Genomic DNA, 27,721 nt, shown 5'->3' on the forward strand with positions numbered 1-27,721 from the left:
GTACCTTCGATCAAGGTCAGCACAGATCTATTTTGGGAAGATCAGCAAATCATGTAGACCATAGGCAAAATGGGGAGAGGTATTTATGACAAAAAGGGAATACTGTACGAAATGGAAGGAAGTTCCAACGCAATAAAACCGCTTCCCCTCACCAGAATTTCCATAGGGTCGATAAATCTTATGCCTGTCAGAGAAATGTGCAACATGGGGTTTATATATTAAATAATGATGCCAAACTGCCGCTAATTATGGGTATGTTCAAGGCATCCCAGCCAAGTTTTTGGTGGACACAGGAGCCAGTGTATCACTTTTAAGCACAGATTTATTTAATAAAATTAAGCATGATAGATCATTGAATCCCAGATGCCCAGATTTGACGGTAACTGGTGTCTCAGGTTCTGTAGTCCCAATACATACAGAAATTGCAGTAAATTTTAAGTTAGATCAGGCGACTTTTCGGGAAAAGATTTTGGTGGCTTCAGGAAATTTTAGAGGGCAATACAATGTGATTTTAGGATTAAATATTTTAAGGCGATTTTCGTTTACATTAGACTTGGGTAAGGGAATTATACACTCTGCCCCATTGAACATTTGCTTAAGGGAAGAGGGTAGCGAGGAGAAAGGCGTAAGAGACCAGTATTTGAATTTAAAACCGTCGGTGGCTAAATTAACTTCCAAACATTTGATCCCCGCCTCATCAGGAAAAGTAGTAACGGCTGTTTGTAACCATCTTGCTGCTTTTGCCGAACAGTTAGTTTTGACAGAACCTAACTCTAACTTAAGTCGTGATGACCTGGCAGTCAAATGCTCAATAGACAGATTAGGTCCAGATGGCAGAGTGTCTGTTCTTGTTGCCAATCTGACAAACGAAACCCTCCACCTTCCCAAAGGGATGAATATCGCTAGTCTTGAGGGTGTTAGGGATAATACAGTTGTTTTTACAGGTGAGGAAGCTAATGAGAAAACTACAGCGCCTGTAACTTTGCAAGATTTTGAGTTAGATCATCTAACAGGCTGTCAAAAACAAAAGCTCTCGGACCTGTTGTATGAGTATAGAGATATCTTCGCTAAGTCTCCAGCTCAGCTAGGAAATTCGAAGGTGCTAAAGCATAGGATTAGATTGACTGATAATATACCGGTGAAGCAGACAGCCTATAGAATTCCATATTTGTTAAAAGATGAAGTTCGAAGGCAGGTAAATGAACTATTGGAATCCAACGTCATACAACCAAGCCATTCCCCATATGCAGCGCCAATAGTTCTAGTCAAAAAGCCTGATTCGAGTTATAAGATGTGTGTGGACTTTCGAAAATTAAATGCTAAAATTCTTTCTGATAATTATTCTCTCCCTAACGTCAGTGAAGTACTTCAACATCTCGCACAAGCGCGTTATTTTACTTCACTTGATTTGCGAAGTGGATTCCACCAAATTGAGGTGCACCCAGCTGATCGTCACAAAACTGCCTTCACTACTGGAGAATCCTTATGAGTTCTCTCGATTGCCGCATGGATTAAAGAATGGATTTTCGTCGCTCTTGAAAGCCTTATCATTAGTGCTTCATGGACTCGGGGAGGAATCGATTTTCGCTTACCTTGAACATATAATTATTGCATCGCCCAACCTTGATTTACATCTCTTGAGGTTGCGAAAGGTTTTCCAGCGTTTGAGAGAATACGATCTTAAGCTAAAACCTAAGAAATGTGAGTTCCTAAAAGAACAATTAAAATACCTTGGGCATTTAATCAATTCTGAAGGTATTCGCCCTGATCCAGACCACGTGATTGCCGTTCAAGAGACCCGTCTCCCAGTGAACAAAAAACAAGTACGATCTTTCCTAGGAATGGCAGGATTCTATAGAAAATTTATTCCCAATTATTCGGAGATTGCGAGACCTCTAACAGACTTAACAAAGAAAGAAACACCATTCGTCTGGAACAGCTCAACACAGCAGGCTTTTGACCAGTTGAAAACTGTTCTGACTACGCCACCTTTACTGATTTATCCTGACTTTTCTAAACCATTTTTTGTATCTTCTGACGCATCTAATTATGCAATCTCGGCCGTGCTAGAGCAACAGGTGGATGAGAATACCAGACAGCCAGTTGCCTATGCTTCTAGACTGTTAAAAAAGTCAGAGTTGAACTATAGTACTACAGAGAAGGAAGCCTTGGCCATAATCTTTGGGGTCACGCAATTTAAACCGTTTCTAGTGTCAAATCATTTTAAATTAATAACTGATCACCAACCATTGAGCTTTTTGCTTAATCTAAGGAATCCATCGGCCCGGTTAGCCCGCTGGAGTATGTTGTTGCAATGATACGACTACAAAATAATCTACCGGCCTGGTCGAGTTCATTCAAATGCAGATTTCCTTTCTAGACCTGTGTTAGAGGAAGATGAGTCACAGAAAAAATATAGGAAACCGAGAAATACGAAGATAGTTGCTCCAATATCAACGGAGGCAAGTCAGGAATCAATGTTTTTGTCTCAAAATCAAACCAGAGCTTTGATCAAAACTCTACAGAGGGAAGATCCGAACTTGCAGAAATTAATTGAAGCGCTAGAGGGAACACCCCAGGCATCAATAAGGGTGCCAGATTCCTTCTATATGAGTGAAGATGGATTATTATATCACTATACTCTGTTTGGCTCTGGAAACACCCGGGAAGACCCAAATGAACAGTTGGTCATTCCAGATAGTCTAAAGGGGGAAATCTTAAAATCATGCCATGACGATTTACTTTCTGGAGGGCATTTAGGGTTACAGAAAACACTCGAAAAGGTCAAACGGGACTTTTTCTGGTCGGGCATGTTTAGCGAAATTAAGAATTATGTGGAATCATGTCAGTCTTGTATGGAACGTAGGGGTTATAATCCTAAAGCTAAAGCGGCTCTGATGAGAGTCCCAGTCGAAAATGCCCCTTGGGTGAGGGTGTCGTTAGACATTTTGGGACCTCTCCCGATGTCATTGAAGGGAAATAAGTATTTATTGTTAGCAGTGGATAATTTCACGCGCTATGCTGAAGTGGTTCCGCTCCAGACCCAAAAGGCAGATGAAGTTGCTACTGCTTTTATAAATAATGTAATTACTAGGCATGGAATTCCTAAGTATATTCTTACAGATCAAGGTACTAATTTCATGTCTTCATTGTTACGACAAGTGTGTGAGAAGTTGAACATTCATCAAATTCATACCTCTCGATATCATGCACAGTGCAACGCAAAAGTCGAACGTCTAAATCGCACCTTAGCAAATATTTTGTCACATATCATAAATGAGGCTCAATCGGACTGGGACGAAGTGACACCACTGGCGATAGCTGTGTACCATGCAGCAACCCATAGTGCTACTCAGGAATTGCCCAACTTCTTAATCTATGGTAGAGACTTGGTGCTACCATCTGACCTATGGCATGGAAAAACCAGACAGAGCTATGCCTCGTTAGAAAACTACTCAGAACAAATGTGTGCACGTCTCCAAAGGACTTATGAGATTGTGTCTCAACATTTGGAGGAGGCTGTACAGAAACAAGAAGAACGCAGAGCTGCTGTGGCAGTAGATAAAAATATCCGTGTTGGAAGTTTAGTTTACCTGTTCACACCTAAGATAAAGGCAGGCGCTACGAAGAAACTGGCTCGTTTAAGCTCAGGTCCATACCGGGTAATTAATCAAACTTCTTTGGTTAACTATGAGATACAAAATCTGTATAACCCAAGGGACAGGCAGATAGTACATGTGGATAGGTTGACAAAGTTAGTCGATCAAAAAGTTTTTCCCGAACTTAAAATAGAAGAGGCTGAAGAAAATGAACATAGTGAATCACTAGATCAGACATGTACAGAGACGGCACCTAAGGAAACATGGATCTTCGATGATCCGGAGGTGGAATTGTGTGGTTGGACTCCCCCTGCCGATACCAGACCAATAATTTCACAACCGAATAAGACAGTAAGATTACCGGTGTCAATCCCGTTGTCTTCTCTCCCATCAAGGAATCAGAAGAACCAAACGAGAACAGAGCCATCCATGAATCCAGAGGGAACTGCCCAGGCACCTACTCAGCCTCACACTTACAACTTGCGTAGCCGGGACCGAGCTACTCACATTCCACGAGAATTAAGTGCACCACCCCAAACGCCAACGGAGGAACAGGTACCAGAGACTGCTTCTGCAGTAAGATCAGAGATAGTGAGTGATGTACAATATAAGGAAAATAAAACGGAAGAGCCCATGACCACAGATCATAGTGACCAGTTGCAAGAAGATGCACATAGGGTTTGAACCCTTGGATAGACTTGAAAGAGCGAAAATATGGTTCCTAGGAGCTCCGGCTTGCAGCAAGGTTGAATCGAAGGGTTGAAGGCGAAAGTTTTGACTGGGCAGGCATGATAAGGGATGCGTGGAAAGACTGAAAAAAAAAAAAAAAAAAATCACAAGTGGGAGGAGTTACTTTTGTTTTGTTATTGTACCTTAAGAGCAAGGTGGGTTGTACAAATAAAGGACTTGTTTTCGAGTTTCCCCTGTTCTAAGGTAGAGACAGTTTTCTTTTATTAATAAAGAAAAAAAAAGAGGTACACAGGTGTGACCGCTCTTCTTTTATCTTTATAGATCGACGTTGGTATACAAAAGTGAATAAAATGTCCAGACTGAGATGTTGGATGAGATTCTTGATCCTTGCGATGCTGATGTTGATTGTTGAAGCTGATGTCGAACTATGTCGAGTCAAATACGGAAGGGTATGCATGTGAATTGGTCAAGCCCACATCATCGCTACGTAGACTAATTCCTCGGAGTAGCTGCTCTATTACGAAATGTAGGGATAAGTGTATAGAGCAGTGGGTTTCCCGAATTCTTCTTAGGAACAGTACTTTTGTCCCACCAACTCATTTTTTCCTGAAACAGTCATTAAAGGAAAATGGTACTTCAGCAATTTATCAGTGCAGAAGGGATGGAGAAGAGTGTGAGTGCCATAAGGAACATTGCAAAGGGAGCCTCGAATACTGTTACGAAACTGAATGTGATCAGGAAGCTTCATGTGCATGTCAGAGACATGCGGCCGAAACGTATTGGTTAGCAGAATACGGAACGCAGACAGTAAGAAACCCGCCAATTGTTTCATACAAGGTATGTCTGACCCCTCCTATGGAAGGCTTAAATCAAGTCAGACACTTGAAACACGTGTTGTCGGATGAACAAGCCCAATTTCAAGAGCAGGGACTACAGGTCATGTTCACGGATCCAGTTTTCACTACATTAGAAAAGGGTACCTTAATAATAAGAAAGTATGGAATCGAAAGAGCCTATGTGATAGATAGTAAACCGTTACAAGTCGAAGTACCACAGGAACTCTTACTAAACCCCGGACCATTAAAGTTTCTTTTCGTATCTCAACAAGGAAAAGTGGTACAAGGCACAATACACCTGGCAGGTAGAGATTGAATGTAAGAGGTTGATTTGTGTTTTCTGTTGGGAATTGATAAACAATCGGCATTGTTTTCCACCCTATGTGTCCTATGTAATATACCTAGTCTTGGGTACCCTGGCAGTAATCATTGTGTGGTACTCAAAGTTTATTGTCATATCGGTGGTACAGTCAATCAAGAGTTTTTACATGATCGCTAGTGTCATATGGAAGCTATTTCGTATCGCTTGGCGCTTCACTAGCGTGGCAGGAGTTTCGGCTGGAGAAGCGGTGAGAACAACCACAGGTAGAGTACAGGAGTATTTGGAGGAACACATTCCTATGGAGCTGAGACCGCTTTTATGTGTCACGCCCATTCAGATCATTTTATACCTCTGCGCACTCACCCTCACAGTGGACACAGCTTGTGATACCCCTGGCTACCATTTTCAGGCGCTAACAAAAGAATCTCTGAGCTGGCCAGGAATTACAAATTGTATCGCAGGTGATAGTGGCTCAAGTTGCCATATTATCGACAGTCAGCCCTGTTTACATTATCGAGTTTGGTTGGTCCCAGACTTCACACGCGTGTACGAGGTTCGAAAAATTGAAGGAGTTTCATGCAAATATATAGTTGAAGTGCAAACCCGTGCCAATGAAACTGTTGAATCGTTATCCCTAAAAAATTTTGCCGTCACGAAATGGGATTGAACTGCAGGTTCTGGGAACTTGCGACCAGCCTACTGATATTCTCGAACATCATCTGATTTTGAGAGTAGGGGATAACAGCGAAGCCTACCTGCACCAGGCAGCTTTGATCTCTCGACCAAAATACGGCGAAATCGGAGATACTCAGGCAAATTATAGTGTCTCGAAACAGTTTATTTTCGATGACCGGATGATCCAATGTCAATCCTATGAAGAGAAGGTTCGATGCCAGAAAAGTGGATCGTATTTGGAACAAATGGTGGCTAATAAGATTAATAAACTCCCAAAGACTCAAATGTTACACCAGTTAGAAATAGAGCTGTCTGGTAGGCTTATTTCAAGAATGTTACAGTCAGCACCTCTGACATTAGATCTATCATTTCGTGAGTTTGATTTCTATCTAGAAACCCATACAGTTTGTCCGAAATTTGTCGACGACATTACTAAGCCTATTGGATGCTTTGCTTGTGATACCCTGGCTACTCTCACCTTTCGTGCATTCTCAACATGCCTTTCTGGAACAGTCTCAGTGAACTTCCAAGGTATATTAATCGCTACAAGGTCAGTTGAACTGACCCAAGAAGCATCTACTTACACTATCCAATTTAAAACCGATGTCAAATGTCATAGTGAGAACTTATGCCTAGTTGCTCGAACTATCACCGCATGTAAAGATATAGAATTTTGTTTGGAAGACCCGACATTACAGGTTAACCATCCAAATTTTTCTCAAGTCGCTCACATATCCAGCTATGCATCAGGACTGTCATCGTGGACAGTATGGTTCCACCAAATGATAGATGGAGGATTGATCTCTTGGATCAAAATACCTATTGTTCTTATCATAGCGGCTTTGTTAGGAACATTTATAATTTCTTCATGCATGGCATGTTTTCGTAAATAAATCAGGTGTTGCGTGTATGAAAAGGAATGTGTGGGTTCCAAAGGTATCACTTATTTGACTGAGAATGTAAAATGTGCTGTGTGAAAGTATAATGTGTATGATACTAAAGGTTACACCCTCTCTGGGTAGAAATTGGTGAAAAGAAGAAGTGTGAAAGGATTAATGTACTGTTTGAAAGAGCAAAATGAAAGGTGAACGTGTGTACAAACGATAGTATCTTCCTTGTGTACATTCTATATTCTTTTTCCTCTCCTTGGATAGTTACATCGGAGTTGCCCGACAATACCCCCCTGAAATTCGTCAAGGAATGGGTAACCATCCTTTGGGCGGCAACATTTTGGTTTTGGAAAGCCATTGGTAACTTCTGTTCAATAATTCAGAGAGCCCCGATTATGTGCCAACCCGCCAACCCCCATCCAGAACAACCCAGGATGCAGCTGACTTCCCCGCCTTTAATGATGTCTGTTCCCGAGGAAATGCAGGAAGAAGAGGAGGAGCAGAGGGTATTCATGAATGGGAAACACGAACCGGAAGCCACTCAAGATATCTACATAGGAGACTTTCGTGTAAATGGGGAAATGGAACAAGCTTCTCAGTGTCATGTAGAGTCGGAGGAGTGCTCCTTCTCCCCCACAATAATAAAGTTTTCCCCCACCATGGTCTATTCTACCAGACGCCCCTTCAACACCTTCTGTATCCCATTCGATTCCTGGGTCTTCTTTGACATCCGTTTTGTGAGGAACCAGAGAGGATTGCTCGTACCGGAAGAGGTGGCGTTGGTAACCTGCGACAACCAAAATGTGGCCTGTATATATAATCCAGGGTCATTCACCTCGTCTCGTTTTAGTGCGTGGATAAATCCAATCATCGGCCCCTACCGGGTCATCTTTACAGATGGAAAGGTAAAGGCGGAAAGATTGCAGGATGTGCTGCCATTCAATATGGTGATTAATGTACAGGACTTCTCCTGTCCCGACCCAAGTATGCTCCCCCTATCAGTTGACCACAGCTTCAAATGCCCCTGGGGCCATCCTCAAGAGACGTGTGCAGTCCACGCGGCCAACATACGCGCCTTTTGGCTGGAATGTGAAGGTCTTGTAAAGCTGTGACACGCCACCAATCTGGATGAATGGTGGGAGTGATCTTGTCATCAAAATGTGTCAAAGCACAGCCATCCATTAATTCTTATTTTATAATGTAACCTTAAGTATTCGTATTAGCATAGAATGTTCGCCTTATATAATAAGAACTTACTCTCTAACTAATGTAAAAAAAAAGAAAAAGAGAGAGAGATCCTCTTTGTGTATTAAATATATATATATATATATATATATATAACCCAAAATTAACCAGCACCACTGCATACTATAACGTGGTGACTGTCAGCTTTCCAACAGTATTATAACATCTGTCGTAAGTGATTTTATATGTATTAAGATTGTTGTGTACTAAATGTAAGCAGTAGCTTACTACCTGTCGGTACTAAGTACACTGTTCGTAACAGTTTTTACCCATTTATTATGTAGGTACAATTGTGTAACCTGTTGCTAATGTATACTAGTCAGTGTTTAAAAATTATTGTTTTCTTTTGGTTTTCTCCTCATACCATAGTTGCCCACCGGGATTGTCTTTTGACTTATGGGTTTTCTTGATAAAACCCTGGGCATTTATTTTTGGAATAGGGCTAACCGATATTGGGGTACCAAAATATACTGTTATGCAATTAATGGAGAGATATATGTTTATGACTTCATATTTACAATATGTTAATCCTGACTAAAAGCGTTGTGGATGTGATTTGGAATATGCAATATGTTTGTCATTCATATAATTAATGATATGATCAAGAACAGATACTAATTCTTGTTTTTTTTGTTGTTTGTTCCATATGTATTACGACATCGATTGGCTATGTGAAATGACATCCCGGAACCATCATACTCAATACGTCCCAGAAGATAGGAACCCATGGCGAACTCATGGACCAGTGATAAACAGTTTTCCTCACACTCCAGAACACAAATTCCCAGAGGAACTTTGCAGAAGAAAAGGAAATAACAGTCTTTGTTCCCAGTATACTCTATAATGGACTTGTGTGAACTTGAAAAAAAAAAGAGACAATGACATTATGACTTACTGTGTTTAAAAGGAAAATTACTTTTTTTTAAATTTATACCAAACGCGCTGTTTTTGTTTTTCTCTCCAAAGCTTTGTTTCTGGAGGCCAAATGTCTTAAACAAAGGTAAGGTTATTACTTGGGAGATCATACCCAGCAAATGGTTTAGTGTCTTTATACAAATCCTATCAATGTTCATTATATCATAAGTTAATCAAGCTGTTTTACCCCACATTGGGTCTAATTTAGGTTAAGGTATTGTTTTGTAAGAGGAGAGAGGTGTATAAATTTTTTTTTTTCTCTTCCTTCACTGGATTTTTCGCACGTGAAATTTTCTTCACTAGCGAAAAATCTCGTGGTGGCGGTAAGGTGTATGAAAATGCAACCATTTTCACTTATGACGGGACGTTCATGAGGAGAACAAGCGCCCCATACTTTTGTGACTATGCTGTATATTTGGAGCAACACCTGCTCGCGGGGAGAAGGCGGAAATATTTCTGGTCCCCGCACATGCAGTGAAAGTCACCCCGTGGAGCGTCAGCCCTCTGCCGGTCGCCTGTTATCTAACAGCCGGAGGTCATTTGTCCGAGCGGAGTGGACAGACGTCCGGGCGCATTTGTTGACAAAACAGCAAAGGAACGTGATTCTCGTGTGGAGATGCGAGGCTACATCTTCCAAATGACACTTTTGGGATAAACAGAATAAGACGTCCACTGGAGGTTTGTGTTTTTTGAAAGTCTGGTGTGAGGAAGTGAACGAATTTGTGGCCATCAGGTCTTTGTCCAGTCTGAAGGCACAAACCCTACCAAAATAAAGTCTCCTCCGCACCACCTCCATAAATCCAATATTTTATGTGAGCAGAGCTCCAAATTCGACAGTCCTAAAATTGTTGTTGAACTGTTGAAATTAACCAGAACAAATACGCAGGGGAAAGCAAAAGGTGAGGGGGAGATATATATACGAACCTAGGGAAAAGCACAGGGAGTTCAGGTCGTGACGAGTTCGGAGTTAACAGTTTGGAGTTCTGAGTTTTGGTTTTGTTGAAGCGAAGTCTGAAAGTAGGAGAGAAAGTGTGAACGAGAGAAAAAGAGAGAAGGTGTCTGAGCTCCTGAGAAAATACAGAATCCTGTTCGAGAGAAAGCAGATCCAACCACGGAAATAGGAGTAGCAGAAATGACCGGAATTGACGATCTTCCCAGAGTATCAACTCCTGAAGATATGCAGATTGAGTCTGGTAAGTCAACTTTCCATGTCCCATTAAACAACTGAACTAGATAGTGTAAAAGGCGATCCTATTTACCCTTACATAGACTTCTCTCCTCATAATAACTTATCTTGTTAAGTATAGAGAATAAGCGACATTTTGAACTTAAGGAACACACATCACATTATAAGTTTAACATTATGATCTCTTTATAATTGTTATGCTACAAACGTCATTAGTGTCTTACATGAACCACTGAGATGTTTTTGCCTCGACGGGATGTACTTGGAGTTTCCTACAACAGACAGCAAGCACGAAACTACACGAAGAACAACACTACCACTACCATTCAGCTAGTAAATTTACATTAAGAAGCTAACTATATATTAACGTAACGAGGAGTAAGCCAAATGTTACATGCCCTATTCTAAAAACTATACTTGTTTACTGAGTGTACATCTTATTTGTCTTGTGTAATAAACCATGTTTTGTTTAACAACCTTTGCCTCATGATTACTCTCTGATGACACATGATTCCTTGAATGGATTACTGATAAAGAACTTTGTTAAGGCGGCGCTTTTGATTCTAGTCAAATAGAAAGGAATCAAAGGTGAAAATCACAACGCAATCTTGATGTTGCAGATTTGCTCAACGTCCATCTGAGTAAGTTTTTAGAACACGGGAATTGTCCTAACTAACTGCTAGACGATTACATGAAAGCCAGGTTTCTCCGGATGTAAATATTAGTGTAACTCTTGCAAAGAACATTTATTCCTAACTGACACATCACGCCATAACTGAGAATTGTTGGAACCCTAGCAAGTTTATACTATAACGGAGTAAAAGACCTGCGCAACACAAGTCATCATGGATGATGAAAGAAGTAATGCAAAATTCCTGCATTGACATTTTTGTATAGATGGATGTTTCTTCTACCATAGATCATTAAAGATAATTTAGCTCATCAGTCCATATACCAATAAAATCTTGTGCCACTCATTTCTTTTTTAACACCCATTAACTTTTGGATACAAACTTCCCAGATCAGTGGCTAGGACAAAGTGGTTAATTTCTATGGTCAGGGTGATCAGTTGCAGTACATTTGAATTTTTTCCCCTCTGAGACTTCAATAATAAATCTTTTTAAGGATCAGCTTTATTACTAGCAAATTAATGCAGATTGAAGAACAGATTCAGAGTTGCTGCTGATCTGATGTAAGAGTGAGCATGAAAAGCCATTGACTTTCATTGGTATATATGCCAATATTATAACTACCACTTAACTTATCCCCAATTCACAAAGGGGGATCGAAGGGTGACATGAGTAATTACAGACCAGTTAGTTTAACTTCTGTTCTGGGTAAAATAATGGAGTCACTGGTTAAAGATGCATTGCAGGATCATCTAGACAAGACTGCAGCAATAATTCAGACACAGCATGGGTTTGTTAAGGGAAAGTCTTGTCTGACAAATTTGATAGGATATTATGATGTGGTTACAAAGGAACTGGATGCAAAAAATAATTTTGATATCATATATTTGGATTTCAGGAAAGCTTTTGACACTGTTGCGCATGGAAGACTATTGTACAAATTGGAGCAGAATGGTATTAAGGGTAAGTTGCTACAATGGATAAAAGGATGGTTAAGTGGGAGAAGACAGAGGGTGGTAATCAATGGGTGCTGCTCTTCTTGGACTAATGTTATTAGTGGAGTCCCACAGGGTTCGGTGTTAGGTCCACTGTTGTTTTGTATATTTATCAATGATATTGATGAAGGTATATCAGGCTTAATGTCAAAATTTGCAGATGATACAAAGGTTGACAGAGTTGTTAATGACAGTAATGGCAGTGTGCTACTGCAACAGGATCTAGATAATTTGGGCAGATGGGCTAAGAAGTGGCAACTGAAGTTTATCCTTGACAAATGCAAAGTACTGCATATGGGTAGAAGTAACCCCAGAGAAACGTACCAACTGTGTGGTACTACACTTAAGGTGGTAGAAAATGAAAAAGACTTGGGAGTAATTGTGCAGTCAGATATGAAGTTTTCTGAGCAATGCATACAGGCTGCCAGGGCAGGTCATGGGGTTTTGTCAATGATATATAGGAATTTTGCTAGCAGGGAAAAGGAGATGATTATCCCTCTGTATAAGGCAATGGTTAGGCCACACCTTGAGTACTGCGTACAGGTCTGGTCTGGAGGCCTAATTTTAGGAAGGATGTAGATTTATTTGAGTGTGTACAGAGAAGGGCAACAAGATTGGTGAGGGGAATGAAGGGATCCTCATACCGAGAGAGGCTTAAGTTCTGCAAATTGCAGTGGCTGGAGACTAGGCACCTGCGCGGTGATCTGATTGAGGTGTATAAGGCCTTGAATGGGTTGAGCACGCTGAATTCTGATGGGATCCTTCCACTTGTTCAGATTACGAACCTAGGGGGTATAAATTCAAATTAAGAACAGACAGATGCAGAAATTTGCCTTTAGCCAGCAGGTGGTTAATTGCTGGAACAAACTTCCATCTGTCGTTGTGGAAGTGATAGGTTGAATAAATTTAAGGAGGAACTGGATAGGCATTTGGAGGGAATGGTGTGTTTTTTTTTTTTTTTTTTTTTGGCTGATGCTGCATAAGCTCATACACTTGCTTCCTTGCATCACATGCCACTACTACTACTACTTCAAAGCCATGTGTTTCATTGAGGGCTTGGTATTTTGTATTAAGTTCAAACTGCATGAAACTATAGGCTCATGAAGTTGCAAAGATACTTTCAGATTGCCTTGTATCAAGTATTAACTCTTGGCCAGTAAAATTGAAAGCTATCAGTTATATAATTTTTTTTTTTTTAATGAAAACCTCAAACACAAGAGCTATTAGAATCTGTAGTACTTAGTACCGTGCATGAGCTGAAGGTTGAGAAGATGAAAGAAGATACTTGTTGACATTAGACTTGAACTTCTGTAGATTGTAATGATTAGCAAATACGTATGAAGGAAGGTTGTTCCAGAAAACCAAAGTTGAATGAATAAATGAGGACGAAGAAAAGTTGGTTCTATGAGTTTGAAGTTGGACAGTAAAAGGATGTTGATAGGTTACGGCACATGTTCAGACTGCTTTGGGAATTATAGAAGCCAATTCAGAAGAACAGTGCCCATGAAAGTATCTATAGAAAAGGCATGCAGCAGAAACAACATATATGAGACAGAGATTGGAGAGACTCTGTTGGAGATGAGTCATTAATTAACCTAACTGCCCTGTTTTGAACAGAATCTAGAAGCCTGAGAGAAGGAGGGAGATACCACCCGAGATGTGGGAACAGCACTCCATGGTAGGGCAGATTTGTGATTTGTACAGAGTGAACAGCTGTTTGGAAGAAAAGTAATGCTGAGAGCCAAGAGAAACCCAGTTTTTTTTAGATGCAGAGGAAGCAATATTTTATATAATAAGTAATGTGCTTATGCCAAAAGAGATTGAGTCAGGGTAATCCTCAATAGGGATTATTGATCTTGCCAAGAAATCAGTGTCACTGAGGATAAGCATAGGAGCAGAAGAATCCTTTTTGTGAATATAAGATAGGATTGAATTTTAGATGATGGAAATCAACTAAGTTAACTTTGCTGCACTGGGGAATTACCTGGAAATCAGCAGATTTAAGGAATTAGTAGTAGATATTCAAGAAGTTGAAGCTGTTTGTGCAGGGTAAGGTTTCTCAAACTGGAAGGTGGAATGCAATATACTATAATTAGCAAAATTATGGGTAGAATTTCTGGTCAATGAAAGAAGGTCATTTAATATACAAGAGGAAAAGAGTGGGAGAAAGAACTGAACCTTGGGGCACACCATCAATAGTGGAGAAGTAGAAGACAAAGCCATCTACCATCACCCGCAGTGAATGGCCAGAGAGAAAACTGGATACTCAGTTACAAAAACAGTTGGCAAACCACAAGATATAAGCTTATTTAGAAGACCTTTATGCCAAACACAATGAGAAGCTTTTGAAATGTCAAGAGCAACTGCTTGAGTTTCACCAAACTTTTCCATTGAATTTTTACACAGATGGGTAACATAAGTCAGTATATCTCCAATGGATCAACACAGATGGAATTCATACTGGCAACTGTTGATCAGATGGAAGGTTTCTAGATATTTTAAGGGTTGGTGGTTAATTGATTTCTCTATTTCTTTAGAAAGAGTAGAATTAAGTGCAATGGAACGATAATTCACTGGAGATTAGTGCAGGTGGGAGAATTATAGATGTAACAGATGAATTTGACAGAATGTGGTAAAGAGATTTTAAGCTAGAGATGATCAAAGACAGAAGATTCCAAATTACTAAGTCTCTGACAAGGAATATCAGAATGGAAATATGCACAAGTACCAGCTTTAAAGCAAAAGGAATCATGCAGTGAATAATTCAGACAGCTGATATGACCAGTGGTTGAATCAACCGATAACTGAGATTCTGTCAGAAAAAGTACATGGGGTTTGGCAGACTAAATGGAAATGTACATCATTGAGATTGGAACTGAGACTGCATATATTTGTGAAATTAATGAGGAAGTGTTTGGGAGGTTTAAATCTTTTTGCAGATAAGTTGCTATTATTTTGACAATTCATGGCATATTCAGAAGTAAGAAAAGGTGGCAAGGACATGTATGAAGTAATGAAATTTTCGGATATGATGTATACGTGTACATGGTAAGAATGTACTTAATTCCTTGTATTGACAATGCCTCCAGCATTGTCAAAGCTGAGGTTATGGCCATCATAACCTCAAAATACAACAATCACACTGCATGATGGAAGGTTTGGGGGAGGGGCTTACCGGAGCTTTTGCTCTGGAGACTAAACACAGGCTCCACTTCAAGCCTCCAGTAAGCAGAGTGATGGTATTGCACTGGTTGATGAGTCATCTACCATCTAGTATTGTCTGGTAACACAGAGGGACAGCATTCCTCCGTGTGGTTTAGGTGTCACACCTTGATCCCGGCTTGCCTTGGTTTGTACTTGGGTGTTTGCCTCTAATATGCTAGGTGGGGTATTTTAGGACTTGCGCATGGGGGGTTATACTGAAGGTTACTGACAGTACCATCACCATGAAGGCGCAAGGACAGAATTTTGCTGTCACAGACCGACTGGACTTTGCCGAAATTAGGTCCACCTGAATTGAGTGTCACCCATATATCAGTTCCATCAGCATTTTAAATTCACAGATAGCAAACCCACTTAGCATACTTAAGAGAATATCTGTGACAGCTTCAATGACCAAATGCAAGGTTATTTGTATAAAGCAGGAGGGAAGGTATATAGAGATGTGGTATTGTACAGTTCACTGTGGGAAAAGATTTGACTTTGAACATGGCATTGTAGTGATAGCCATAGTCATCAGTAGGACTATGACTTTGAAACAGTAATCTGATCAAGTCAGATTACTGTTTCAAACTCAGAAACTGCTATTGTGCTGGGGTTTTGACTACTACTATTTCTCAGGTGCATCAAGATTGGCCCAGTAATCAGTTAACATCATGTTAACTGATTACTAAACAGCTCATTGAAGCAGGAGGCCAACAGACTGAAATGACGCGCAGGGTAACTGAAAGGTCACGGTCAGTTGAATAACAACCCAGTACAGTGTTGATAGTCAAAGATGCATTTCAGTAAATGCCCAATCATCATATATTGTCACAAATGGGGTATTCCAGCCAGCAATCAAACTGGGCTCCACTCCTCTCAGCTGGTGGGAGACCAGAATATGGTGAAAACAGCATGAATCTATTGGCCCATCCTGCCAGGGGTCAACAATTCCTGCTGGTGGTGAAGGTGTAATGGTGTATGCAGTATTTTTGTGGTGCATGTTGTGCCCCTTGACACCAGTATAGCAACATTTGGATGCCACAGGTTATCTCAAAATTGTTTCTGACCAGGCACATCCCTTCATGGCTGCAGTGGTATTCATCTTCAAATGTGTTCTTCCAAGAAGGTAATGCACCATGCCATGTCACAGAGCTAGGATTGTATAGCACTGGTTCCAGGAACATGAGTGAATTTGTCCTATTGCTGTGGCCTTCGCACTAACTAGATCTCATTTCAGTTGAGCACTGTTTGAGTTGGAATGAACTCTTTGGGGTAGAGATCCACAACTATAAAATTTCAACAACTGTGGGAAGCAGTTAGTAGTGGTACTATTAGTAATGTCAAATGATGCAAGTTGAGTTAGCATGGACCAACATTCCTGTAGTACACTTTCAACACCTCATTGGGCCCACACCATGATAAATCCAGGCTGTTCTGGGGGCTAAAGATCTTTATTAAGTATGCCTACATGCTTGCTATTAGGTAGATTACCTAATAAAGTGCCACTTTCCAGTGAATACAGATGAGAAACCTATTCAGTCAGACAACTGAATTCATCAAGTAATTTAATTGTGTGCTAATAATGTCCATGGAAACTGGGAAAAAAAAAGTGGTGCATATGCTGAGCATGCACAGTAGATGGTTTTATGTGAAACATCCTTCTCATTTCTATGAGGTATTTTGATTTAATATTGATTATAAAATAAAAGAGCTTTTGTATTGTAAATATTTTATTGATGATTCACAAATTTCCATAATTTCAGCTGGAAGACAAGGTACAATGGATTTATGATAACTAAAGTAAGAGATGTATACTTGTGATTGTAATTTATCTAAATTTCTCTGGAAAACAATGTCAGTTGAGGTATTTAATCTCGTAGTTAAAATTGAGGGATTAGTGTTTAGAGTTAGATTGAATGTTTCTTGCAGGAAAGTAATTAACAGTGTTCAGTTTCTTTGAATCTGAAATTAATGAAATTGGTGCTCATGAACATGGCTATTTTATATAAATCTTTCTTTAACCATGCTACACCTTGAATTGAGTACGGCAGCAAAATGAAATGACTGAAATTAATTATATCCTGTATGCCACTGTTAGAAGAAATATAGACAACTGTTGTAAGTATGACATGGCTGTTGGGTAGCAAGCACTCCACTATACATATATCGCCAATGGGCCAAACACGGACTGTTAAATCAGTCGTTTGTCGATAGATGACATCTAAGTTATGGCTTAACAATGTGTACCTCATTCATCTTGTTGTGATATATAGCGATTACAGCTGTCAGTTTGGTTTCACGTTTGAATTGAACCACACAGTCAAAGTTCAGGATGCTGACACTCTCATTATTGTCTAAATCACAGATAGCAGCAAGCCTTGGCCTTACTGTGTAGGTGAGGTGTGGTGTGGTGCACCAGTAGGCTTTGCCAGTTGAATGAGAGAACTAGGAGTTCCTATCATGGATGAATTCGAGCAAACTGTCCTGTCTTGTTTTTAGTTGATTATATGCGAGCCTGGCAAACCCATTTTGTAGATCGATGGTGGATTTAGCATTTCTCAGGCCGTGGTAGAATCTCTTGTCAACTGTCGATGAGACTCTCCTCGATCGGAACTGCTTTGCTTATATCTTCTTCAGCCAAATTAATTTCCATCATCAAAGAATGACTGATCTATCATGATTTCATACAATTGATAGACAGGCATGTCGATAAATACTGAAGCCACATTTTAACCACTCACTTTCTTACTAACCCAATGAAATAGCTGTATTTCCTACATTTTATATGCACATTTATACAATGATTGGCATCAATATCCCTTGGCAAGCGATATACCATCATGTTGACTGAAACAGGCACATTATCACTTGGCCCAGAATGCCGTATTGTCTGTATGCTTGTCTTGGGCACCTTATCTGCATGAATGGTAAGCAGTGAGAAATGAGCCTCTCTGTCACTAAATCCAACTTCAGCAAATGTGATGGAATTTCAGGGTAGACAAAGCCATTTGACTTAGATAGCACTGGAATGGTGTTGTTTAAGTGATCCTCTACAGCTGTTGCACACAAGGATCCCGTCAATGTCAACATCGTGAAATGCAGTGTGTATTGGTGGTGTATCTTTAGCATCTAGCTTCTTTGTGTCTTTTTCGAATCATAGATGATCGCAAATGTAGCATACAGAACAGAAATCATTTTTCACAAATCTCCTTTCAATCTCTTGATGCATGTTCTTATGTAAATAGCAGTTGGCATAAGGAAAAGGAGTTTGATCATTTAAACTCATCTTTTCTGCAGTTGGAGAAATGTTCCATTGTGCATAATTAATACCCACTTCGGATACATCATTGTTAGATAGAGCAGTTGCATTGCTGGTTGAAAGTACTGCTAAATCCAATGCTTGATTTTCTGTTTGTCTTTTAAGCAATCTTGATAGTTCTTTTTGTTCTCACGCATTCATTTATACTTTTGCCTTTATTTTTTTAGGTGTTGTTGCTTTCATTCTTGCTTGATACTCTTGAAAATGCTCTGCACTTGACTTCGGCATCGTTGAACACCTTTCCAAAATTATTGATGTGAAAACATTTATATCGGCGCCTAACAATGGAATGTAATGAAAATGCCAGACGAAAAAAGAAATTGTTGACAAATATTGGCATTGTTGCAGGCATATGACAAATGCTTATATTGTTGTAATCATACTGTTCAACAAATGGCTACAATCAAATGGGTAATTAGGCTGTTGGCTTGGATTTCGCTAATCTCTTCCAAGCCAGGGTTGTTTTCACATAAATAAAATATTCTTCATGCATACAAGGGTACACACACAGTTTTTTTTTTTTTTTTTTTGTTTTATTGTGTTTTTCTAATGCAGCTCTACGAAATTCAGACGAATGGCATTTGAATTTTGTAAATAGGTTCACTAGAACTCAAGATATTGTAGTGGTCATGAAAAATGCATTATGTGCTCGGCACAGACTAGTGGTGGGAGCATGGGGAAGTGCCTCTGGTAGAAGCTGTGGATGATGTCATTTCTGCGACACATTTTTTGTGACCAATAAGATTTACTCAGTTGTAGGTGCCCCCCCCCCCCAAAGCTTTTAAAATACCTTGTTAATAAAAAGATGGAGAAACCCTTTATTTTTCTTGTCTTTCAGATAATTATAATCACCGAAGAGAAGTAAGAAGGGCTTTGGCAGAAGACCCTAGCTGGCAAGGTGATTTCTATTCTATAGCTTCTCAAATGTGGAATAAACAGCACAATGAGATGACTGTATTATTACCTTGGAGTCAATTGACAATTCCACTAAAAACAGGTTTTTTATTTTATTTTATTTTATTTATAATAATATATGCACTATATATTATAAATATATATATGTATGTGAGCGAAAGAAAGGATATCATATAATATGATTGAGATGACTCCTATAAAATTTGGTTAATGGCAATCTAATCAAAATATATTTATGTTTAAATCCACTTTTTTATATTATTTCTCTTCATAAATATTTATAGTTGTAACAGTGCTGTATGTAATGAGCTAGTAAGAAAAATCTTTATTGCCCTTCCATCCATTTAACAATCTGATGGCACCAATTGTAAATTTCAGTATGACACTTCTTTTTTGGCTTTTCCAGCTTTTCCAGCCTATATTGCCAAAAAATAAGTTGAAACAAAAATATAACAACAGCATGCTATATCCAACTGACTAAATTGATAAATAGTCTTTATTGATTTTATAAAAAGATAATGTATAATACTTAATTTCTGCAGAGATCTTCGTGTCTGCATAATTATGTGCCCAATTATACTTACGGTTTTCACCACTAGAATGTGGATAATAGATCATAAAATAAATAGTGCCTTCAAATAATGTTGCATTCATTTATATTTTCTTCTGTGTGCATGCCACGAGTAGCATCCATGTGATCAGTTTACCCTCACTGCTCTAGCTTACATTGGCAAGTATATGAGTTTATAATATGAATTGGTATGTGTGATATTTTTTTAAATTCATAACCTGGACTTTAATGCATATTTCTTATTTATTTACTTTTTATATATTTTTATTTCTGTTTTTTTTTTTTTTTGGTCAGTAATACTCATAGTATTGCTTTGCTGCTTATGCATTTATGATAGTATTATTTAAAAAAAAAAAATTGTAACTAAGTGTTTGTGCATGCTCACAAATTACTGCCACTACAGTGAATATTTTCCCTCTTTCTTCCCCCTCCTCTTGAGGTACTCATTGAAAACAAGCCCTGTCCCTCATAAGACATGTTGGCATGTGATCAGCAAAGCATCTATACAATAATCAACATATGCCCATTTTCGGGTATCAACTGAGTTTTGTGATCACAGCACTAATCGCCCACACTGCAATTGTATAATTTTTCTATTAATTAATTTGCATTGCATCCTTTATATTAATCACAAATTTTAAGACATTATAACTGTTCTTGTTGAAAGTTAAAACTGCTATCTTCACACAGCCAATTATTATTGTATATTATAATTTATACAATAAAGTATAAGTATCATTCATTCACATGCTCATGACACCAATGATTTTGTATGCTAGTATTAGCATTAATATCAGCCATATAGTGAAAGGCAATCTACAAGCTTTTGCTGCACTAGCCAAAAAAACTAATAAATAAAATGAATAGATTAAAATATCTATTTATTTATTTATGGTTCATATATATATATATATATATACACACACACACACACATACATATTATATAGAAAATATGAACTATAAAAAATAAAATATATAAAATTAAAAAAAAAAAGAAGAAAATAAAGTACCTTCTCACGTAGTCCAGTCTTATTATGTTGTTTTTCCATGGAGTAAGTAATTTCTGATATATGCATTTCTATTGTGCACCTGGCACAATTTCCAGGTAATATTAATTACATAACTCAAGGGAACTTATATATCAAAAGGAGACAATCCTGAATAGTAAAGAAAGAACTATGCATTGGAGGTAGAATAAAATATTCAAAAAGGAAGGATATACAGTAAATCCCCGCTATTCACGGGGGGTTACGTTCCCGAGAAATGCCGCGAATACCGAAAACGCAAATACTGAGTTATGGCTCCCATGGTAATAAAGGTGTTCCATTCCAAAGTATGAAATATATAAGAAAAACTAGTCTAAAATTTTGTCTATGTATGTATTATATGTACCTTCATAATATGACTATGTACATAGACAGTACATAGTGAAATGCAAGCATATAGCATCGAAATGAAAATAAGAAACAATTTAATATTAAATGTAATATTTATTAGAAATTTCAAACAAATCTTTCAAACCAGTGCCTTTGCTAGCTAAAAAACTTATCCCGCCAGTGCTATCACCAATTTCGCTATAAAGGAGTTTTGCCTTTTCACGAATGATGAGTGAACTTAACGGAATTTTATCTTGAGTTCGGTCTTCTATCCACAGATTTAAAGCTTTTTCCATTTTTCTAATTTAACATCACGAGTTACAGAGCAAATTTTTTGAAGCAATTAGCACATTTTCACGGACACTACGGCAGATTTTTTCTTCCGATTTTTTGATTGATCGTACCATTGACTCATTGATTTTATAATGCTTTGCCACTGAGGAGACACTTTCACCATTAGAAATTTTGTCTAATAACTCAATTTTATTCGCTAATGTCATCACCTTCTTTGATCTTTTCACATTTCCGTTGTTATTCTTAGCCATATTTTTGTACGGGTTAGAAAGAACTTGTCCACAATAAAGTCTGTTTTACACTGTGAAACGGTAGATTTATCACTTTTGTAAAATATTTTTTTATAAAATATCAATTTGATTAGATAGTATGAATCAGAGCTGTAATACTCAATATGTTCTACGTTGATAATAATATTAGTAAATTAATAAGAGGAGTTTACCTCAATATAGTACGTGGAACACTTCCGTATGATACCCTCCAGAAATTAAAACGGAAAAAACGAAAAAATCGACAACTTACCGGTACATTAAAGTAAAATATAAATAATTAAAGTAAAATATAAATAATTAAATAATCAATTTAACACAATTCAAAATCAATTCAAAACAATTAAAATTCAAATTAACGCAATTAAAAGAATCTAACGAAAATATTCAAAACGATTTTCCTTCCTGAAGCTGACAATGCTTTTCGACCGACTGTCGTGATCACAGGAATGAAAATTACCGAATCAGGCTAAACCTGCAACTTAAATAGTGATTATGTGTCTTCGCGCATGCGCGTAAAGGTCCACGCATCGGAGATCAAATATGGCCGTCGAACATTAACAGAATTCTCGTGTAATTTAATTTCAACGGTTTCTGCAATTAATAGTCGCGTATAATTACGTTGAACGTTAAGTATTTTGGCCTCGTTAAATAAAAAAGTATGTTTTTCGTTAATGGCATGAAAGGCTAATTCTGACGCTGCTGAACGAGAAGCACGAACTGAGGCTTCTTGTTGATTTACACGGATATTAAGAGAAAACCGCGTCGAACCCTGATAAGACGAGTCGCAATCACCGCAAGAAATGTTGTATACTAGATCATTAATTTGTGTTGCGAACGCCGAAAGAACCGAGCGATTGTTCAGCGAATTTTCGTTAGATTCTTTTAATTGCGTTAATTTGAATTTTAATTGTTTTGAATTGATTTTGAATTGTGTTAAATTGATTATTTAATTATTTATATTTTACTTTAATTATTTATATTTTACTTTAATGTACCGGTAAGTTGTCAATTTTTTCGTTTTTTCCGTTTTAATTTCTGGAGGGTCTCATACGGAAGTGTTCCACGTACTATATTGAGGTAAACTCCTCTTATTAATTTACTAATAAAAATATCAATTTATAAATTGATAAATTTATTCAATTTATAAGCATATAAATTAAAAGCAAACGACGAAACCTTCCATGACAAGCGCATAACACATACTGAACAAGGATTAGCGAGAAACATCCATCCACACTCGCGATTTTGTCACCCCTCTCCCCCACCCACTGAGCACTGTTTTGACTGGGAAAGATAATTTTAGCCACACCCATGTTTTTTTATGGCGGAAAATGTTCACGGCACTTTAAAATTCACATTTCTTTAAGGTTTCATTTTATATTAATCAGCAACCGCGAATAGCGGGGGTTTACTGTATTTTAATTTTTACTTTTTTTTTTAATATGGTGATATGCTGACCGAAACTAGGCTAAAATTTCCAAAAATTATATAGGCAATCCTTGTACAACATGGTACTTCTACAACATGGTTTTGCTCTAACACGATTGATAAATTACGGCAATCCTCGCACAAAATATTCAAAAAGGTGCTTATATACAGTACTTATATAACGCAGTTTCACTCTAACATGGTTAGAGAATTGTGACAAACCTTGTATAACAAGGTATTTTTGAGTTTTTGTTCAGGGAAAACCCTGCTATTATGTTGGATAAAATTTTTCAATATTTCCATTCTCTTTTGTGTATCCCTGCTTTTGACTTGCTAGTCGTTATGAAAAAAAAAAAAAGAAAAATTTGGGAAATCCCCATATTTTATTTTGTTGGGAAATCCCGTGTTAGGTTCTGTGCTATTTAACTTGTGGAAAAAATCTAAGTTGAAAATTTTATTACTATTGGACAACACACCAAGCCATGTAAACATTGAAGTAATATTCCAACCACCTAATACAACTTCTTTAATATAATTTACCTTTAAAACTCATTACATCAGAAAATCGTTACGATGGACTTTGGAAAAAAATTGATACCGAATCTATTGAAGTGATGGAGGCATGGAAACATTTTTGAATTGTGGACTGTATCAGAATCATAGCTTTATTGCTCAAAATAAAACCAACTGTCAACATTAACTGAGTGTTGGAAAAATGTATGGCTGGAGTCAGTTCATTCAGGAAATAAGGTCGAACCTGCAGAAAATAGAATCGGTGCTATAGTAGAACTTGCTAAGTCGGTAGGAGGGGAAAGTTTTGATGATATAACTACTAAAGACGTTCAAGAATTACTGGTAGAAAAAGAGGCTGGCAAAGCGGATTTGGTGGAAATGGCATTGGAGGCAAACCCAATCTATTCAGAAGATAGTAGCACAGATGAAAATTCTGAAGTTAAAAATTTTACACTAAAAAGTATACGACAAGCCATAAACTTAGCCAATCAATTAGAATCTTATTTTTTTTTTTAATGCAGATCTTTTGACTGGAAGGAACACAAAGTTCAAAAGGGAGTTTCAAAAATGCTTAGCTCCATACCATGCAATTTACAAAGATCTATCAAGCAAACAATCCCAGAATACTGAAATTTTAAAGAGAGCAGAAGATCCACAAAATCTAGATACTGCAGAAAAAGTTCAGAAGGTGAAGATATTCTGCAACAGAGAAAACGTTCTTGTTTGGTTCTGCTTAGCAGCGATAAAGAAGAAGAAAATTAAATGAACGTACATTATTTGACATATATGTATCACAGTTTGTAAGGTGTTTGTTCAGTTATTACTATTTTTAATAAAAATTAAGCTCTGATAGTTGTAAAAAAATTGTATTTTTTGTTAGCTTTTGGAATGTAACCCCCTCTTTTGTACTTGTTTTTAGTCTCTTATAACATGGTTTCGCACTACACAAGATTTTATAGGAACCTAACTACTGTGTTATATGAGGGTTACCTCTACTTCATTGCCAATTTAGAGGTGTAGATAGGGTGACCAGATATCCCTATTATTGAGATTGTCCCAATTTTGAGCATAGTGTTCCACTGTCACCAAAAGAGTTTTGAGGACATTGTTTTGTCCTGATTTTCATGTAAGGCTATCTCTCTCTGAGCAAAAAATATACTGTTAAAATGAATAATATAATTTTGTTAATTATATTTGGCAGACTAAGATGCATTTAGGGCTAAAGCCTCAAGCTGGGAGCAAATTTAGACTATGTATATATTAAGTGCAATAGCATCATTAATACACAGCCATTTCTGAATAGGCGCCTCAGTAGCCAGGTGGGAAGGAGCAGCAGTGCGTAGCACACGCTTCTTGATTAGACCGGGGTTCGAGCCCGTCACCACCAAATACGGAGGATGTGGAAAGGTCAGGGAATGACCACCGCATATTCCAGGAGCAATATGGCCTTAGTTGCTAATGCTCCTAAAAACCAAATAACAAACAAACAAACCATTTCTGAATAAACAGAATATTTATAAGGCGGCATCGTTTTAAGTTGTATCTCATATTGTGAATACCTTCACAACAAGTTGCCATGATATTGCACTACTTCGAATAAGTAACGCTTCACCTAAGGAGAAGACTAATGTTACTTATTTTCAGTTAGGTACCACCACCCAGACGGCACCGTTTTAGGGCTATTTGGCCCTTCTTCAGTGGGTGGGTAGGTACCCAAGTGATGCAATGATGGCAAAACAGTTATGAAGTATAACTCCACAATATGAGAGATGCCTGATGGTGTATGATGTTACACCTCAGATAAGTACCACCACCCAGATGGTGTCGTCTGGGTGGTGGTACCTATCTGAGAATAAGTAACATTAGTCTTCTCCTTAGATGAAGCATTACTTATTCGAAGTAGTGTAATATCGTGGCAACTCGTTGTGAAGGTATTCACAATATGAGATATAACTTAAAACGGTGCCGCCTTATGAATATTCTGTTTATTCAGAAATGGCTGTGTATTAATGATGCTATTGCACTTAATATATACATAGTTTACATTTGGCAGTTAACATTATCGTAATATATAGCAACATTCAAACATTTTATGTCTAACATTGTCAAAGTTTGAGAACATAATAAAGCATCAATATGAACTGAAGAGATTACTGGGTTTTCCTCTTTCTGTTGTGTTATTTTTCTTTTCTCTACTTGAAGTGAAGGTCAATGTTTTGCCTTTAGGTTTGTATGTGTTGGGAGTTTTTTCCTTTTTCCAGCTGCAGTTGCACTACCTTGTGTGAGATTTCAGTTATGCTTTCTATTGTGAAAATCAGTTCTCAATTTCATTCTCTTTTATTCTGTTTTTCAATTTTAAATCTTTTAATTCTCTCTCTTTAGTCTTTTGTTTGTTCAGACTTCAATTTACAGCATGCCATACTAGTAGGTAGCTGCACATCGCTGGCATTATCCTGTTGCAGTTTTCACCAAATTTTCCATGTGGTATAAAAATGTTAGATTGAATTGCTAATACTTATTTCTTCAGGGCAGTGCATAATGAAAAGGACCTGGGGATAATTGTGCAGTCAAATATGAAATTTTCTGAGCAGTGCAGAGAGGCTGCAAGAGTAGTACATGGTGTCTTGTCAATGATATACAGGAATTTTGCCAACCAGGATAAGTAGATGATTGTCCCCTTGTATAAGGTAATGGTCAGGCCACGCCTTGAGTAGTGTATATAGGTCTGGAGGTCTCATTTTAGGAAAGATGTAGAACTGCTGGAACGAGTACAGAGAAGGGCAATGAGATTGGTAAGTGGAACAAACGGTTGCTGTTACCAAGAAAGGCTTAGGTTCTGCAAATTGCAGCTTCTGTAGGCTAGGCACCTGTGAGGTGATCTAATTGAGGTGTATAAAGCCTTGAATGGTTTGAGCAAGCTCAGTGCTGATGGGATTCTTCCTCTCATTCAGATTACTCATCTCAGGGGACATAAATTCAAATTGAGGAAAGACAATTGTAGAATAGAGATGTGGAAATTTGCCTTTAGCCCACGAGTGGCTGATAGTTGGAACAAACTTCCATCTGTTGTAGTGAAGGTCAACAACTGAAATAAGTTCAAGGCAGAACTGGACAAACATTTGGAGTGATCTAGATTGGGATTTTTATGTTCCTATGGTTTACTAATTGATAATTTTTTTTTTTTTTTTTTGACTGATGCTATATAAGCTTGCTTTCTTGCATCATATGCCTCTACTAATGCTAATTTCATCTTCTAAAGAATCTGTTCCATGCTGTGATAGTACTGGAATTGGCACAGTTGTAGTGAGGTATTGGTTTCATTGCTGAGTACAGGTTCATATAAATAATCTTGCACATATTTTTCACTGAAAATCCAGTTGCATACTCATCACAAAACTAATAGTCACCATCCTGGTCTTTTGCCTCTTTCCATATTGGTATATGGAAATATAAGGGTATGATGCACATATTCCATAAGGGTATGGTGCACAGCATAGACTTCACTTTTGCCCAAACAGTCATGTAATCCATTAGAACAAGCAGTACAGAAAAAGTGGTGTCTGTGCCTTATTTTGGTCACCTAGAGGACAGCCAAAGTATAACTGGTAAATTTTCCAAATATCCATCATGATTGTGTATCATTGTGATTTAGGTTGGAAAGAGCCATACACATAACAGAATTTATTGGAATGATTTTTAAACTTTGAAGGCATGATGATAAATGCGTTTCAGTAATTCACCAGAACTTAACTTACCTGAAACAATTTATAATGAAATAACAAGGATATAAATATATTCAAACAATTACATAAATATGAATGTATAAACAATAATAAATAAATAAT

The 27,721-nt window shown here is 37.9% G+C and overlaps 1 protein-coding gene across 1 annotated transcript in view; it reads left to right on the forward strand.

Moving 5' to 3' along the window:
• Positions 1-27,721, forward strand: part of LOC150082828 (protein NipSnap homolog 3A-like) — an 82,908-nt gene that overhangs the window by 24,267 nt on the left and 30,920 nt on the right. Inside the window, exon 3 of the mRNA XM_090376840.1 lies at positions 19,344-19,502. Coding sequence (XP_090232966.1) covers positions 19,344-19,502 — 159 coding nt within the window. The remainder of the gene's footprint in view (positions 1-19,343; positions 19,503-27,721) is intronic.

The sequence above is a fragment of the Mastigoproctus giganteus genome, chromosome 7 (genome assembly GCF_048544385.1).
Source record: "Mastigoproctus giganteus isolate SK-2022 chromosome 7, ASM4854438v1, whole genome shotgun sequence".
NCBI lineage: Eukaryota > Metazoa > Arthropoda > Arachnida > Uropygi > Thelyphonidae > Mastigoproctus > Mastigoproctus giganteus.